At 41.2% G+C, this 19,337-nt stretch overlaps 1 protein-coding gene across 1 annotated transcript in view; it reads right to left on the bottom strand.

The window, feature by feature from the left end:
• pdia5 (protein disulfide isomerase family A, member 5) overlaps window positions 1-19,337 on the bottom strand; it is a 58,478-nt gene that overhangs the window by 22,159 nt on the left and 16,982 nt on the right. Inside the window, exons 4-11 of the mRNA XM_083921002.1 lie at window positions 16,408-16,491; window positions 16,215-16,260; window positions 14,009-14,101; window positions 12,434-12,494; window positions 11,222-11,289; window positions 8,964-9,055; window positions 5,908-5,979; window positions 1,867-2,003 (exon numbers count right to left, since the gene is read on the bottom strand). Of these exons, the coding sequence (XP_083777128.1) occupies window positions 1,867-2,003; window positions 5,908-5,979; window positions 8,964-9,055; window positions 11,222-11,289; window positions 12,434-12,494; window positions 14,009-14,101; window positions 16,215-16,260; window positions 16,408-16,491 (653 nt within the window). The remainder of the gene's footprint in view (window positions 1-1,866; window positions 2,004-5,907; window positions 5,980-8,963; window positions 9,056-11,221; window positions 11,290-12,433; window positions 12,495-14,008; window positions 14,102-16,214; window positions 16,261-16,407; window positions 16,492-19,337) is intronic.

The following is a 19,337-nucleotide window of genomic DNA, read 5'->3' as shown; positions in this document are numbered from 1 at the left end:
GTGATGGAATAACTACATATCCATCCATCAGTATTGGCACAGTTCTTCTGCCCTAAAAACCCAAAACCTGCTGTCATTTTGTTGTTTTTGCAACACTGAATTAAACCCATAATAGTATCAAATCTGGATAACTTACATTCAGTCTTTAGATTGTGGATAATAATTACCTCCTATTAATGCATTTCATGTTCCATGCATTTGCCTGTGTGCATGTGTGCATTTGTATCTGTGCAACATGCTAAAGGATAAACACACACTTGACCCACCTAAATGACTTGGAATGATTTTGATGTCAATAACACCTGTGAGCAAGTGGCCAAATGTCAGTAAAACATTTTCCAAAATGTCTTAATAAATGTTAGATGAGAAGATCAATATCAGCTTCATCTGAGCTCAACACAAGCAGGGGAAACAGCCTACCTCTACCAAAGGTCAATTCCGACAACTCCAAAGCTGCCAGGCTTACATGTTGTATATATACGTATTTAATTATGTGCAATAAAAGGAAACGGTACACAGAGTAATGACTTTCTGACAAACAGCTAGTCCAAGCAGTTGCATGCAGCATCTCAGTCTATCCCTCTCTGGATGTCTTGCGTAATGGTTGTTTTTACATTCCAATCAGACTGACCTGACAAATGAAATTATGTCATTTGGCTCTTTTGATTCAGCGGTATTTACAGAAACCACACGTAATGACATTGTTTTTTGCCATCTGGCAGAGATTATTTTAAATATTAGCGCAATATCATTTTGAGTTTTGGAGATAACAGATGTAGCAGGTCCCACTGCAGTCTCTTTTTCTATCACTTTAACAGCTGGAGAGTGTTTGCCCTCTGGGTGGAGTGCAGTGCTCCCGGCAACCTGGAAGTATGAAAACTCTGCAGTAGTGTTTGTGATGAAAGTTTGAATACAATGAATCATTGTAGGGCAGGTAAAGATGAGAAAGGATGAGGAGGTGATGTCAGAAGTAAAAGTTAAAAAAAAAAAGTAAAAGCTGAGAGAGAGAAAAAATGAACGAAAAATAGGGTTCAACGCTTTTTAGATAGTCTCCTGTATCTGTTGGACCCTCAATAGGGTGAATGTATTTGCATGATTTTAAAGCTAAGGGTCACATTTATCATCATGACAACTCTCCTTTGGAAAGCTCACTCACATGCAGGCTGGCTGGACCAAAGCAAAGCAATCTGGTACTGGAAGAAGAAAAAAAAATCCAACCCACTGACAAAATCTGGCATGCCTACAAAGTTCTGTGCAACAACAGTGTGGTGCGTGAATAAAAATGACAAGGAGGCTTATGTGGACCATATGGCAACAATGAAGTATTCTGCTGTGAGGATGAGCCTGTGTGTGTGTGATCGTGTGACACAAAAAGCTAACATTAATGCAGCCAGCCTGTCTTTGGGGTTGTTTTTCATTTCCAGTGTCTGACTGTAAATTCTGAGCATGACAGTGAAACAGTGATGTTATTTGAACAGTTCTGCACGAGAGAATCTTCAAGACAATGTTTTACACGGCAGGAAAGAATGCGAAGCACCTCTGACACGCTGCTGCACATATTTCACAAGTGAAAGTACTTTTCTGATGTATTTCTTATTGTCAATACTCCATTTAAAGACCTAGACTAACAATGAATGGATCCCACTACAAGGTATGTGCTGTGCTGTGTATCTGTTGATTGCTATATCTTATTCATCCATGCTATATAGTTGGAAAAGAAAAACAGCTATTTTAAAGATCATTTCTGGCTGCTTGTGATGTTATTTTTTACTATTTTACGTCATCGTAAGAATCAAATTACTGATTGATTATGAAAGTAATCATTGGTTACAGCCCTGCTCTTTTTCAACTTGTTTTTCTACTCACAGGGGGCATAGAACATGATTAGGGCTGCAGGATGTTCCTCCAGGAAGCTGTCAAAGGACTCATCGGTCAGGTGGAAGACCGCAGAGTCTGACTCCGACCACGGCACCTCGGGGGTCTTTGGCTGGGGGGGCTGAGGACTGAAACAGGAAGGAGAGACAAGCAAGGGCATGAGAGGTGAGGGGCATTTAAAAAGCAGAGGCATTCCAGCTGATGTGTAATCTGTATGGAGCAAAAATCAGACACAGCTGTAGCCCAATCTCCACCCAATATGTCAAATGTGCGTACATACACACACACACACATCTGGACCGAAGCAGCCCCACCTTGATGACAGAGCACAGTGCTGCAATGCCAAGAATGAGTGGACACAGATATAAACAAGAGCACGCACGCCATTTAAAAAGACACACACACTCACTCACTCCTTCCGCAATCTTTTCTCAGCATCACACACTCTGGCCTGAGCCAATATGCTGATGAGACTGGGTATCTTGAAAAGAAACATTAGATTTGTGCAACTGGGGTGCTGCATCTCCTCCAGACTCGTCTTTTATCAGGAATGCCATCTCTCTCTGATACATAAAATGCTCAGGATTAGGGTTTATCGTGGACTGAAGCAACATTCAGGCCTCATCAGAAGATATATTTGATGGCTCTTCTGCAGCATACGTTGCAGTTCTGTCCTGGGCCCACTTAATCCTTTAAAACTGAACTCTAAGAGTAATTAAGTCAAGACTGGTATCAAGGTGATGCTTTGATGGGAAATGTACAAAAGCAAGGGACTTCACTATTTCAAAAGCTAGAAGAGTAACTAGAGAGTAGGGATGTTACGATAAGAGATTTTGATATCAAAATGACTGTGTCATCGATAATTATTAATTAGGGAATTTGTATTTTGACACCATGGAAGCAAAAAGACGTGCAACCATTTTGAATTAAACCAGCTTTGTTTTGTCATACATTCTTTTGGTCCAGCATATCCGACATGTAAGCCTAGCCTACTTTATATGGAAAATAAAGGGATCCGCGTGTACTCATAGAACTGTAGCTACATTCAGAAAACTACAAAATATCCCTTTTAGCTTCAGAACTCAAACAGTAACATGTCCCATTTACCGCGCAGCAGCGTACATTAGCTAGTTACATTTCTTTTTTTTTTTAAGGGGTGGATGACTATCTCAAAGATGTTGGAACATATTCAGAGCTGGGCCCCTTTGCAGTCACTTTTTTAAGGCACATTTGGCAAATTGGACCTCCATTTTCTACAACAACTCCCTGGTCATTTTGTAGATATCAAAAATGCTCCCACAATGATGATTTAAGGCACTTTTTCGGCAGATATAAGGCTGGAATGTCAGTTCCCTGTGACATTTCTACAGCACTTTCAGGTGAGTGGCTTCACTCTCAAACACACTTGTTACCTGACTCACAAGTGGAGACACACACGAATCAGGATACTAGTTATCTTGGCTTTTACAATTCTTACGGTTATGAAATTGTGAAAAGGGGAGAAACTTGACGGGGGAATGAGAGAAGAAGAAGAAACTGAGACAGCTGAATCTGAACAAAACAGAAACTTCATCAAAACTTGGGAGGCAAAGTAGGGACGATAAACGAAGCAGAGGAGATAAAAAAATCTGATGGAGTGCTACAAAAAAGCTGGATGACCTGCAATTTTCTGATGTTAAACTCAGATAAAACTGAAGTTATTGTACTTGGCCCCGAAGGCCTCCGCAACTCAATAGCTAAAGACATTGTTACTCTGGATGATGTTGTGTTGTCCTCCAGCACCACAGTAAGAAATCTGGGTGTTATTTTTGAACAGGATATGTCCTTCGATTCGCACATCAAACTAACGACAAGGACTGCATATTTTCACCTGCGTAATATTACGAAAATTAGGAACATTGTGTCTCAGAAAGATGCAGAAAAACTAGTCCATGCATTTGTTACTTATAGGCTGTTAGACTACTGCAACTCCTTATTATCAGGCTGCTCCAATAAGTCTGTTAAGAGTCTCCAGTTGGTCCAAAATGCTGCAGCTCGTGTACTACCTATAACAAATCGAAGAGAACATATTTCTCCTGTATTAGCTTCTTTGCACTGGCTGCCTGTAAAATCCAGAATAGAATTTAAAATCCTTCTCCTTACCTACAAAGCTCGTATTGCTCAGGCTCCGTCGTATCTTAAAGAGCTCATAGTACCGTATTACCCGACTAGATCGCTGCGCTCTGAGAATGCAGGGCTACTTGTCGTTCCTAGAGTCTCCAAAAGCAGACTGGGAGGCAGAGCCTTCAGCTACCAAGCTCCTCTCCTCTGGAACGAACTCCCAAGTTTTATTCAGGAGGCAGACACTGTCCCCATATTTAAGAGTAAACTTAAAACTGTCCTTATGGATAAAGCTTGCAGCTCGGGCTTACGAGTCCTTAACTATGTTGTTATTGCCATTCAATTTCTCTGAGAGCCTGCATGTACGGGGCCTAAGCTGATTTTGTCATGCTTAATGATGCTGCTATAGGCCTAGTCTGCTGTTCCTGATACTGAGTTTTTATCCTGTCTGTCTGTATCATCAATTCATGTTACTAATTCAACTCCATATTTACCACCATAATTTTTATTGTCATTGCCATGTTTTGTCACTCAAGCTGTGCCTGTTTCTTGCTGGTCTGCTGTATTAACTGCCATAACTTGTAAGTCATATTCACATTACTTCAGCTATAACTGTAGTCACTGTTACTTTTGTGGTTGCTTGCATCTCTGGAAGTGTGTCTGTCTGTCCTTGCCTCTCTCTGTCCATCCGTCTGTATTTTCTCTATTTCTCTCTCCCTTTCTTCCTCCCCAACCGGTGCAGACAGACGTCCGTCCTCCACAGAGCTGGGTCTGTCTGATGTTCCTGTCTGTTATAGGGAAGGTTTTCGTGGCCACTGTACTCTACGGGGGAATTGTTGGGTCTATGTAAATCATAAATAAGTCATAGAGTGTGGTCTATACCTACTCTGTAAAGTGTCCTGAGATAACTTTTGTTATGATTTGGCACTGTAAATAAAATTGAATTGAATTGAATTAAAAAAGAGAACAATGTCCCAAAATGAACTCAAATTAGACCTTTCTAAAGAACCTTTTAACACCGTAATGCAAAAACTCTCTTCCTTATCTCCAGATAAAAAAAGGCCCTGACATGACAAACTGATCATAAATGGAACGAGGCTTTTACCTTTTTACCATATGGAGCATGTTTATAACAGTCCATCCTTATATAATTATTTTAGTATTTTGTCAGAGAGAAGGGGACAAAACAGACAAAATGTTTGTTTGTTAAACTCTGTTTAACCTCTGTCTCTATCAATCACCTTTTCCCCACTGAAATTAGGTGTAATTATACTCAGGATTATCCCTCAATTTAAAACATGGCAACAATTCTTTCAACTTGATTGCCTGATTGCGAGCCTGGCAACAACTTCTAAATTATTCTGCTGTGCTCTGAATAAGCAGAGCAGTAAAAGCTTAGGACCGGGGAGGGAGTTGTGCCTCTGGGTTAAAGAGAGCGTAGCTAGAATACATCCTCTGCCTGTCTCGCTCCGTTTCCTGTGATAGCTGTGAGAAAAACCTGCCTGTGCACTCTGGTTGCGACCTTGTGGACAGTCATGGGTTTTCAGCCAGGCCCTTCACACAAATGGAAAAGGAACATGGGAGGGGTAAAGGACGCAAGCTGTGGCAGGGCGGGAGACGTGGGTTATGGGCAGAGAGTGTGATGCAAGGTGAGAAAGAAAAATGAGACAAGAACAGAGCAGGTGTAGATTGATGGCACCTTGGCAAGGTGAGTCAGGGGTGAGGGGAGAGAAGAAAAAGTGTGATTAAAACCACAGTAGAAGGAAAGGGTGATGCAAGACATTTACTTAGAAGGAAGAAGGAAAGAATGTAGTTGGGAAGCTCGGTTCTTTCTCTGGGCTGAAACAGCTGTGGACACAAACATAGTGAAGTCTGCACTTTGACAAGCCTAAATGCATCTTCAGGGGCTGAAGCGATAAGGACCATACTCACTTCTTCATCCAGTCCGCTATATCCTTGGCTGTGGCTCCATAGTTTTCATAGTGGTAAAGGAACTTCCCCTTCCTAAAAGACAGCAGAGCACAAGAAGAACATGATCTCCAAACCATCTGTCAGCATTGGATATAAATATTGCTTGATACTGTTCAAAGAGCTTTAAAACCACAGCCAGTATGATATCTGTCATTTGATAGAAAACAACGTTTGTAAAACCTTACTTTACTGTTTATATTTCTGAAAATGTTTATATTATTATATACTTGAGAGTAAACACCTTACCTAAGATATGTCTTCTGAGTATTACAGTATACACTCATTGCCTGTAATAAGGTGGTAATAAAAAATTTATAAAAAAAGACTAAATTAAATCTAGAGTCAATTTAATGAAGTGATGATTTTATTCAGTACGATCAAAACAAACAAGCAAGCCTGAGAATCTGACCAAGGATTTAGTCAGGTTTTTACGATTGAAGCTAAGGAGATGCAACTTAAACTCAAGTCAAAGGTAGTGCAGATTGATTACTCATCATTTCCTGCAGAAAATACCCTGAAGAAACAGTTAGTAGTACAGGTAGAAGTAATCCACGGCATGTGTGAAGTGACTTGAGAAAGAGAACAGCTCAAAGCCAAAAGGAGCTGATTGATACTCTTTTCTCTGTCGTGTACTGTATTTTGTATGTTTATCTTCAAAGTGCATATAAGAAACTTCGGTGACCCATCGTAATGCATTTGAAATGAGCTTGAAACATCTCCTCAGCTGCCCGGTGTGAAAAGATTCACAACTTAAGCAGAATTTTTTCACAGGAACAAGTTATCTACGCTGTTATTCGCTGTGATTAAATGAAGGCTGGAAAGCGAAGGGATCAGTGTCAATAATAACTGGCTCTGGGCAGTCAGACTTTGCAAACACTGAAGGTTGTGACGACCGCAGTTACAGCCCCTGAGATACAGAGTGGACACCATTAAAGGTGATACACGATTACACACAGCGGATTTGCTCAAAACTTGCATTTTAAGTGGACTGACGACTGCGGTGGAGAGCAGCTGCTTGGAATTCAATCAGTGAAATTTATGAACTTAACTCTATATTTGCTTGCTTTATCTGTGCTGCTTTAAAATAAACTGAAACCATGTAAAACTCAAGTTAAGGAAATGTAAAATGAAGGTTATTTTCTCAACAGTCTGGGTTTTTCTTGGGTAAAGAACACAGCAAGGACAAAGTAGCTGAAAGAGTTTCTCTTTTGTTTGTTACTAATATAAAGTTGAGATGGGCTGCTGTATAGGGTAGTAAGCCCTCTTAATCTGCAGGACTCAAAAGGTAAAAGACCTTGAACACTTGGTCTTACAGCGGGTGCAAAGGCGAGATAACTCCAGCAGTGTTGATGCCGATTTACCCTACAGTGATTAGCTACTGTTTATCAGTGAGGGTCTCATTACTGAAGCCAATGGGCTCTGATGGTCGTTAGCTACCACTGCGCTGACACTAATGTGCTCCCGGCTAACGGACTAGCTCTGGCTCAGCCATACATGAGTGCGCGGACGTGTACCTGCACACACACACCCACGCACACGGACTAACCACAGAGGCACTTAATCAGTCCCCGTCTAATTAAAAGGCCAGACTGAATGAGAGAGTGTTTAATGTGGAAATGGGGATGATAAAGCTGGTGCAGGAGGAATGAGAAGAGGAGAACAGAGCGGGAGCTACGAAGCACCAGAATGCAGTTAACAACACTGTAAATATGAGGATGGTGCAGGGCTGCTCAGGCTGGGGGGTCTGCATTACCAAACACTCTCATCAGTCACAATCTCAGCCCCAACAGTGGAAGAGGCTACAAGCTTTGAGTTTATGCAAGTCTGTTTGCATATTTAGACACTAGGGCTCAGCAGTAAAATGAAATGCTCAGATTACCAACAGCATATGTTTCTTTCACACACTAAATAGAAACTTGGAGGCAAAGTGCTTCATCAATGTCACACGTGGCCTTGAGGTGAACATGAAGAAACTTTGGCGAAGTATATTAAAACCCTTTATTATCTGGCATATTAATAATTAAAGACGCTGGCTCGTTTTGGAGTCTTCGGGCAGACAACAGCACTGCATGAAAACATGCAGCCCCTCCAATCTTTTCAGTGGGGCAGCTGCTTTAGCACAGTGTGGTTCCTGAAGGAGAGGGCTGTGGTAGAAAAACACAGGGTTGTGCAGCAAAAAAGTTAAACTTTGCTTAAGTTTTGGCTCTGAGCAATATGTTAATACCAGACAAGGGCCGTGTCTTGACCAATCAAATCAAGTCTGATGAACCTTTAAACTATTCCCTAATCATATTGTACCGTTGCTTTGGTACATGAAGACCAACAAAGCCCCTAAAATGATTTTAACCGTGCAGTTTCCAGTCAAAATGCCCGCCAATTGAAACATTTAATTCCAATACAAAAACTGCTACCACAACAAATGACAGCGGTTTAGAAATTAAAACCTGCCAGTCCTAATAGCTTATCTTGTCCGATCGAACCTGAAAAGCCTCAAGATATTGAGTTTACTTTCACATTAGAAAGGAAGTGAATTTCCCTGGTGTGGGATCAATAAAGCTTATATTATCTTACACTAGGAAGCACAAACAAGGGAATGTTTGACAAATGAATTCATCAATAAATCTATCAAAATTGTGGCCACTAATTTCTTTGTCCATCAATGTATCCATTCATTGACTAATCATTCTAGCTCTACTCCATAGCCAAGTACACAGCAACCCCCATGTGTCCTTACTCCCTGACAGTGGCACCAAGCTGCATCCCATATCATTGCCCCCCCCCCCCGTGGGTGTTTACTTTTTCAAAGAGAATACCAGAGGATCCCAAAGCTTCTCAGAAACTTTCTCCTTTACACCGGGTAGAAGAAAGTTCTGCACCTCAAGTCTGCCACCATCATGTCTGTTAGTGTAAAGAGGCTTGGACTGCACTTTCTGTTTGAAGTGGCCCTGCTCTGATGTTCTCCGCCTTGGAAGTAAGGGCTGAGCCTTAAATGAGACGGATGAGAGGACTCGACTCACTCAAAGTAGCAGAAGGTCGGGTAGCCTTTGACGTTGTACTCCTGCTTGAGGCCGTCAAACTCAGCCGGGTGCACATTCATCCCCGCCAGAATCTATAAAAAAAAAAAAAAAGATAAATAAAGGGGAAAGTGAGGCGTGGGATGTCAGGCAGGTGAAGAAAATGGGAGGCAGAGAGACAAGAAAGAGGCCGGACATGAAACATCCAAACAGGTTAGTCACAATCAGAAGGCTCCACAATAAAAAGATTACGCCAAATATGAAAAGAGACTGCACAATCAATAAATGTTGATGAGGTATAATCAATACACAATAATAGCAATATTACTTAAAAGCAAAGGGTTTGTCAAAATATCATCATGAATTAAGCACCGTATTGAGGTGCTGCAGAGATGTCCTGGCTTACAAAAATGATCAAAATATCAGTCAAAATAATTGCAATTACATATTTTACTCATATCATGGAGCCTGCCTGAACCACAGCTAGAAGGTAAATATAACATTTTTTTGAGCAACACCTACAAATTCCCAGATTTCCTCTGAGGGAAGTATTCTACAACATTGTCTGTAAGTCATGGCGAGTTCTCTATGCCTTCTCTACCGATTCCGACAGTATTCTTCAACAATATCCCTGTTATGTAGGAGGGATCAAAATTGTTATTGAGGTAATACTGAATAAACCCAAAACACAGAAATGATACGATCAAAACAACTCCCTACATGGATCTGTGAGATATTTCAGCTATTTCAGGCCGAGTAGATGCAACACCTCAGACACTGACTTTACGCCTTCACATGTCTACGACACAAAGTGAGGAATGTGTTGTACAACTTGGCTGACCACATATTCAGCATTCAAACTTTCACGTCTCAGCAGCACCATTAGTCTCTTGCAATACAAGGGCCACACACAATATGTCAAACGTGAGTACGTACACAGACATCTGGACCTAAGCAGCCCCACCTTGATGACAGAGCACAGTGCTGCAATGCCAAGAGCACACACACACACACACACACACACACACACACACACACACACACACACACACACACACACACACACACACACACACACACACACACACACACACACACACACACACACACACACACACACACACACACACACACACACACACACACACACACACACACACACACACACACACACACACACACACACACACACACACACACACACACACACACACACACACACACACACACACACACACACACACACACACACACACACTCTTAAGAGGCTTAAATGTTCACTACTTCAAAAGCATGCTTGATAATCAAACAAACATGCCGTTAATTGTCTTGTCATTCAGCTCCGGCCTTGTGTGCAGCTAACACAATATGCTACTCCACTTTACTGCCTCCTAAGAGAGCCGTCTCTCTCCACTCTCATTCTGAAAGACCTTCTCCCTCAGATTCTTCTTCTTCTGGTGCTTGAGGAGAAGTGTTTTATCAACATAAAGTGTTTGTTTTGAGCGTAGATCCAGCTCCGTTAAACACTACAACAGCTGAGAAGAGAGCACCCCCCCCAACTCCCCCTCTACCCTCCCCACACTGCGTGCTATTGTAGTACTGCTTGTCTGCAAACTGACAACATGGGTCTTTAGGGGACCCAAGAGACCACGGAGGAGAAGAAAGTGGAATGAAAACAGGAGGGAAGGCAAAAGGGTGGAGGAAAACACAAAGACTGTCAGGCTAAACTGACATTTAATCCATACAGAGGTTGTAATCTTCAGCTGAGAGGACATTAGCCCTTAATTGTGGCCGCAGGTGCCAGCTAAAAACCAATAAGAAACACATTTAATACAGTCCCTGACATACCTGTACAACAATGTAAAGCAATAAATTCATTAAAAAAATGCAAAACTACAGATTAAGTATAAATCGAGTCCAGCAGAGCGGGGATCAGGGCTTCTGAATTGCCGCCTGGGTTATATCCCCGCTGAATGAAACCCCACAGTGCAAATGTTGCTGAGTTATTCCACTTGTGAGGTGTTTTGCAGGAAATACAACCAAGAAACCCTTTCATTTAGGCTGGAATTACAGACTGTACTCCTGCAGATTGCAAAGCTAAACATCCAGACAGACATTCACTGCCGACACATCTCATCTAATTTTTATAACGTCAGAGACAGGCGGCCGCAGATCAGAGATCAGTTAATAGAACAAAACAGTGGACGAAGTATGTGTGTGTGTGTGTGTGTGTGTGTGGGGGGGGGGTTCAGCAGACTTACATATTTTCCCTTGGTCTCGGTGGCTGCTTGCTGAAAGACGGGCTGCATCCTCTTACAAACGCCGCACCCTGCAACAAAAATACAAAACACAACAATGGAAGTTATTACAGAGAACTTGATGGGAACCATCTTTCTGACGGCATCAATACAACTGTCAAAACAATTCCCTTCATCTGCCGGGGGAATTGTTGTTTTTTTATCAATAGCAGCTTGCTGTGATATTTGCTGTGAAGGATGTACTGAAAACCACTGACTAATAACACACTGAACATCCAATATAAAGGCTTTACAATTGAGAGACAATAGGAGAACAATTAACTCCTCGCCGACTAAACACTCTTTTATTTTTAATTTGGTATTGTAGCCATCAGTAGGTTAATCATTTGGCAAATCAACAGCGGTCAACAATTTTGCTAATTGATTCATTGTTTGTCATTTATTGTGTAAACGCCTAAACACTCATTGTCTGCACTTTTTTCCCGTTTGATTTTACTGCAAATTCAGCATATTTCTGTTCGGATTGTTGGTGGAACAAAACAACACAAATTTCGGGTAACAGGTGACGGGCAATTTTAACTATTTTCTGATATATTACAGACTAAACAATGAATGGAAAAACAAAACTGAGATGAATCAGTAATGAAATAGATATATAATACCATAAAATAAAATACAGTTGGTGAGAAAGTGTCTTAGACTAAACACAGTATTGATTGTGACAGTGGAGTATCACCAAGTATGACCCAGTCTATTGATGTAGTCTACATATCATATGCTCCCTCTTTAAATGAAGCAACTTATTTGGTAAGTTTTAATTTTTTTGGACAAAAATAGCTGTGGCAGTTCTCCAGGAACACTGTCTTCTGGTAATAACAGGGTTTGTGCAGCTTTTTAAAGTAAAATTCAATCACTTTTAAGCACTTTCAAAGTACCAAAACCATTGCTTTTATCATCACATTTTAGATTTTTGGTTTACATTAGTGATTGTGTAGATAAAACACTAAATAAAACATGTTGAAAATTAAGCATTTCCGCGGAGTAAATTTGACTTGAAGCATATTCCTAACCTTGAAAATATAAGAGAGAACACATTTCCAAACTTTCAAGACTTTGTGCGAACCCTGTAATAATATGTAGGAGCAGTCTAGCGAGGAGAGCACCACTTGTCTCTGTTGTGAGAGCTGAACACTGTGATAATGAAAAAGGACTCACAGGGAGCGTAGAACATCAAGAGGACCGGCCTCTCCTCTTTCTTCAAAAGCTTCCTGAAGTCCTTCAAAAGAGTGTAAGAGACGGAGCATGAAGATGATTAAAAAGTTTTATTATTTATTAACAAAAAAAAAGGTACGGTTCAAGAAAAACCTCCCTAATGACTAAAGCTTGTTGTCAGTGATGACTTCAACAGCTTGTTTCCTCTGACATATTTCCCCAAAGTATCTCTGTGAAGCATAAAGAGCTCTAAAAAAAAACCTTAGCACACCATCATCTTTGCTTTTTCAGCAATTAACAAGATTGTGTATACTACACAAAGTCATCACATCAGCAAAGAAAGGGGAAAAGACTTTCTTCTTTTGACAGCAGGTAGATTAACCCCCATATCAGTTTCTCCTCTTCATCACCGCCTTCATGAGCTCAGCTACTTCCTAAGAAGAACCATATTCAGCACAGTATTTTGTTGACACATTCAACAAGCCTCCAGGTATGAGTGAGTGGATGAGCAGGTGAAAACAGGGAGAACTGCTGTTCATTAAACTAAAGGGCTGTCAAAATGTTGTGTATCTGTGAGTGTCTCAGGTTGTCTGGCCGTGGGTGATGTGCTGGAGGGTCTGGATAAAAATGGCATCTCACATGGCTGGATGACAGCTGTCTGTGAATGTTTTTTTTTTTTAAAGAAGAGCAGAGCAGCTCTCTGATGATAGAGCCCTGATATGTTGTTTTTATGTTTGGGGTTTTATGTTGCAGAGGTGGACAAGCTGCTGTGTCAACTTCAAAAGCTGAACAAACCCTTAACAAGACAGGAGAGGTGGGCCAAAGCATTATGTTTACTGCTTTCTCGCTGTCTTGTAATCACAGTGACGGAACATCGACATGAATGTTCTGTAACAGTGCAGCAAAAGCTTCTTTATAATTATATCCAAAGCTCAAAAAAGGTTGTTTAAGGGCGCACTTACACTGTCCTTCCGTACTGTGCCCAAACAGGTTTTTACGGGTAAAGCCTAGTTCGTTTGACCAGTGTGAGTGCAACCGCTCTGCGCCTAGCTGCGGCCAGCTGGCCGTCCACAGCCCGTTTGAAAGAGGTGGGCTTTTGTAAAGCATGTTTTTCACATGTAAGAGCACGAGCATGCGAACGTGTACAAGCCTACGGCGTCTCTGATGTCATTTTATGTGCGCCTGTTCGGACATAGAAGAAAGAAAGAAAAAAAAAAAAAAGGACCATGCACAGACATTTAACAACAACAACAATGGCGGCGAAACGTTCACATTGGTGTGATGCGGAGGTGGAGTGTTTACTGCAGATTTGGTCGATGAAATTATTCAAAAACAGTCGACAAGACGCACAAAAACTCTGAGGTCTACGGAAAGATTTGTAAACAAAGTGACGCATCGCGATGACGTCAATCAATGCGCGTGACGTGTTACAGCGTGATGACGTATGGGCAGGCAAGAAGCATTTGCGTGAGGCCCAGGTAGTGTGAGTACAAACGGGCCTGGAGGGGGGGACAAGGACCCTAAAGCCCAAGGCGCAGACGGGCGGACAGTGTGAGTGCGCTCTAAGTTGCTACTTACTTTCTCTGCCTCTATGTGGACGACGTCTTTTGCCTCAGGGTTCTCCTCCCACAGTGGGGGTCCTGATGGGTCTTTCAAAAATGCTACAATCGACTGAATGGGGAGAAAAAGTCAGAATGATTAATCGGAGTCTGAACAACACTTGGATCATGTAACAACTTGTCGATGGCAGACAATGATCCTGTGAACAACAGAGTGACTGGTGATGATTTAGTTGAGCGCCGCAGAAGTCACTCCTAAATTTAGTGCAGGCAACGCTGTAGGCCGTGCCAGATGGAAGCTCATATAGACCAACATGTTCGTCCATCTAAGAGGTGTCAAAGCCATTTCAATACCTTTAAGTGTCTAGTAATGGGCTTGGTAAAGCTCCCTGTAAATATAATGAACCATATGTCTGCAGAGGCAACAGCAGGGAATATTTCATTCAGCAGTGCTAAAACAATGGCAGTGTGGACATGCATGGAATATTTAATGATTATGATGTTTTATCAGAATTACTTGGTGTTTTATTGTTTCAAATGCATTTCCGTCTGACAGGGAAAGAAATATATGTCAAACACCAGCAAGCAGAATAATACAATCATAAAAGTCAAAAACAATAGGCGTTATAGCTCACAGATTTCCTGATGACGGGTTTCTCATAAGCTCAGATGAAACCAACAGAAGAAGTCAGTCCTAAATCTAAAATTATTTTATTTCACATGTATATATTTGATTTTCAAGCATTTCAGATCGCATAATCTGTGATTTTTGTCCGGTAAAAGAGAGGAAAGTTTTAGTTGGTGACCATTGATTATTCTGGCTTAAATAACAACTGTGGCCTGCAAATGTAAGTAGTTGATTAAAGTTGAGTTAGACCAATTCTGTTAGTTTGCCAAACAACATACAGAAACCAAGCTGTGATGTGATTTACATGCTCTCTGAATATCAGTGTCTCTATGTTTTGATCAAAGACAGCTTGACAGAGAAAGAGGTGGCACGCTGTGTTAGCCCCCTCTTGGACGTCCTCTTATAATGTTAAGTCTGTTACCCTAGCCTACGGCATGGAAGGACAGTGGACAGTCTGTAAAAATACTGGGTTCACATGTTGATTTCCCCCCAGGCAAACATTCAAGCGGGTGACAAACATCTGTGAGATCATGACATATAACTAAAGATGCAACACACTGCTCGATAAAATAGTATTTAAAAAAAAAAAAATCCCCTTAGGCATCAGTGAGTGTGAACTGTATCATTAGAGGCTGAAATCAAGCATCAAAACCTTGTCGGACGTGACTCCCCAGCAGTTCGTCATTATGACCATGTAAGTCCAATAATCACTCTCTAGTTAGTTTTGATTGATGGATACCAAACCGTGAGGAACATATCCGGCTCCTTAGCTGTTAAATAGTTCACTGTGTTCACCAAATAATCATTAATGCCGTCTGTCTGATGTTTGGTGCTGATCGGGTAGTGCACAGTGGGTTTTTAGGAGTTTTTCTGCCTGTTGCGGCCTAAAATGACACTATGAGAGCAGTGAGAATAATCAAAACAGTAAAGTTATGAGCTGGACAGCTAAAGACTTAAGCTGCGGTGAGAGGCACATATTCTAATAATTCTCTGTGGGTTGACAACAAGGAGGTACCTCTTTCACACTGTCGAATTGTTTTCAAGGTCATTCATTACATTGGTATTATACAAAATAATGGTTAAAGGTGCTTTAATTAATATTCAACTAGGTGTGACCTACACTGGTATTTTCTACTTAGGACTGGGCTTCTCTTCATAAACCCACAGATAACCTTAATATCAAACCAACCACAAAACTGTATCTGACTCTTCTCAAATCAAATCTACATGGACGATAAAGACAGGCATGGAGATCATTTTTAGAAACTAATCAGATCTTAAATTACAATAGCAATATGAGTCCGGGAAATCACATTTATATATTGCCCTAAGTTATTCCTCCACAAACTTAATAAAACAGGCAGATTGAAGTTGCTCTTATCTACCTAAGTTAACACATTAAATGGATGCAGGAACACTGGGCTGCTCAGGAAAGTAGTATAATATGGCTGGAAAGTGGTTTATGGTATGAATGCCCAAATAATCCATACTGACAGTTAAGAGCCATTAGTAAATGCTAGACAGACACAGAGAGACCTGTGCTGCACTCGAGTTGAAGGCTCGTGTAAAGAATGCAGGATTTCAGTGGAGCACTCACCTTGAAGGTGGCAGGCCTGCTGTACTCTGTGTGGAACGTCCCGTCTCTGCAAGACACAGGCACGGTGCTCACAATACCAGGAGTAAAAGTCGAACAACACGCTTCTTAACCCGCAAACGCTGTATTACTTTCCAGAAAGCACCGAGGTGTGGAAAAAAAAGTCTGACAGCCTGCTGATTTTCTGGTTACTCACTTGTAATGCAGCAGCTCCGCTCCTCCACGTTTGGAGCTCGGATCCACCTTCACTTTTTTACAGAGCTTACGGCCTTCTGAGTCTCTGAGAGACAGAGAGAGAAAGAGAGAGAGAAGGAGTGTCAAATTTTTGTCATTAACATTAAAAAGGTGGAAACATGAGGAGATTGGCTCAGTATCCTAAAATAATATACCAATTAAATAAGAAAAAAGAGGTGAATGTGGTGGGTAGCACTGTCGCCTCACAGCGAGAAGGTCCCTGGTTCGTATCCTGACTAGGGCCCTTCTGTGTGGAGTTTGCATGTTCTCCCCGTGTCTGCGTGGGTTTTCTCCGGGTTCTCCGGTTTCCTCCCACAGTCCAAAGACATGCATGTGTTAGGTTCATTGGTGACTCTAAATTGCCCGTAGGTGTGAATGATTGTCTGTCTGTGTTCGTCTCTGTTCGTCTCTATGTGCTCTGCGATTGACTGGCATCCTGTCCGGGGTGTACCCTGCCTCACGCCCAATGTGGGCGGCTTCAGCACCCCGCGACCCCGACAGGGACAAGCGGTTGAAGAAGAATGAATGAATGAATGATCTTACATAATTACCTGTTGGAAAAGATCCTCATATGAATCCTAAAAGAGCTTATTTTAATGCTCCTTGGTGAATCTGTTGATGTGACTGAACTAATAGAAGAATATTTATCTGTATGAAACATATCATCGGTCTCAGCATCTTTTTAATGCGAGGCATTTTTCTTTCTTCTTTATAAAATGCACATAAATTTCCTTCTGTTTAGTTACTGCTTGTTATATTCTTTGCACTGCTACCATTATTTATAGTCATCGATTGTATTTAATTCCGTGTAAAAATATGCTTGGCAATGCCAACGTGTTTTTCAGGCACAATTTCTTTGCGAGCTTCACTGAACGGAATTAAAAAAGGAGAGAAGATTCTGCATGAAGACATAAATGCATATGCAGTGCTACTGTATAAGCACAAGGCCCCCTGCTCCCTTTATTAGTTGCTCCGGTATGCGTACACCAACACATAGCTGCAATAGGAATGTGATGCTGATTACAACCTATATTGTACAGCTTGTAAGCATAAAGAAATTCTCTGTTGTACAGAGGCTTATTTCTCTAATTAGGAAACAAACACAGAACATGGTAGGACAGGAAATATATAATGCATCTAGCCACCTACATACTTCACACTTGCTGCTTTGAGCCAATAACTGAGGCATGAAGTATCCTTTCCTTTTCTGTAATAAAGAGCAAGGTATATGTACATTCATTTAGAGAGAGAAAGAGATCTTTGCTTGAGAGAAGGCCTGATGCTAATCAATGCAAAGAGGTTGAATTCAATTATGGCTCCATGACCCACAGCGGGCCAAATATATGCTCAGTGCAGTTTTTGCATTGTATAAGGAACGGTATGGAGGTGTTTACAGACAACACTTCAGGTAATGGCTGTGTGCGCTTAATGCCACATTCTGCTGACTCACTGAAGGCTGATGGCCACAGTCGGGGAACACCAGGAGCAGATGTGACCTTGACATGTGCGAGATGGTTGAGATGACACTCAATCATCCGAGTCACAACCAGTCTGCTGCTCAAAACCAGTTACACTAGACAAAGGACTCAGATTTACTGTAAGAAATTCTATCCAAAAAGATTTGTATGTACTACAACTTTGCTAACATATCATTTATAGAAACTGCTTGAATTACATTTTTTGTTAAAATACTCAGAGAACATAAAGGACCCTAAATGGAGAAATCCGATCGATAAAAAAATAGAGAAGCCTGGATCAGTTTGGGACATCCTTATCTATCAGAGCGTACAGTACTGTGGTATTTCAACAGTTAAAGTCTCACAAAATTAATACCTTTGTGCACATATCTGTACATATTTGTATAAAAACATTTTAATCCAGCTTTATTCATAAAAACTCAGAGTGCTATCTCAGACAGTTTTGTTGTATACCTCAAAACATTTTACATCCTGCTTTATGAAATGTAACTTTTAACAGTTTCTTTTTTTGTCTGATTTTACCTTTGTTTGAATCTACTCACAGACTCCGGTCTATTTAAATGTGTTGACCTGTGCAAGAACAGCAAAGGACTTTTCATCTTAATGTCTTGGGCACTAATTTCATACTAGACAGATGTGAAAATGCAGTCAAAGCTTTTACACAACATTCTTCCAAGATAAAATATCTTAGTAAAGTGCTGAAAAGTGAACTGAGCTCTGCAGTGCTGGCACTTTTTTTTTAAGAGTGTGAAAAGGCCACACACCTGGGTACGGACCGGTACACCAATGAAAAAGGGCTTACTCATTTAGTCATAAATAAACAGTAAGAGTGACTCAGAGAGAAAGACTGCGTGGCATTATGTTTCTGAACTGCAGTTTCGAGAATCAACCGAAAAAGTCGTATTCTTAAATCACAGAACAAATGAGAGGCGCAGATATGTTGAATGACTCACTAGCTAATGTTCACAGTACAGAAAGAACAAAGGGCATGACTGGCAGTTCATCAGAGGTCCGTCGCCGGATGAGCACAGCTGTTGTGCATTCATCTCTAGGGTAACGTCAGTCGGTGCGTCAGCACCAAAGCTCCAACTATGCAGTGAGCTGGAGGTCCGTGACTGTGAAGTAAGAAGGTATGAGTGGAGGCTAAGCAGGGAGAGAAGGTTGATGAGGAAATATAAGGTGCTGATGAACAGATGAGAAGAAGACGAGCACTGTAACAGTACAGTAGATGCCAAGAATAACTATTGTCCAATCATGTACTGCTAAGATTAGGACGCAATGTTCATTAAAGACAGTGATATGATGGTCAAGAACACATTACTCATCGCAAAAGAGAAGGTCTGCACTCACTAAATGGGTTCATATTAACCATGTTTGTTTTAGTGAAAAACATAACTTCAAGTCCGATTTGAGC

The sequence above is a fragment of the Echiichthys vipera genome (genome assembly GCF_963691815.1).
Source record: "Echiichthys vipera genome assembly, chromosome: 10".
Lineage (NCBI taxonomy): Eukaryota > Metazoa > Chordata > Actinopteri > Perciformes > Trachinidae > Echiichthys > Echiichthys vipera.
This window is presented reverse-complemented; position numbering and strand designations above follow the sequence as displayed.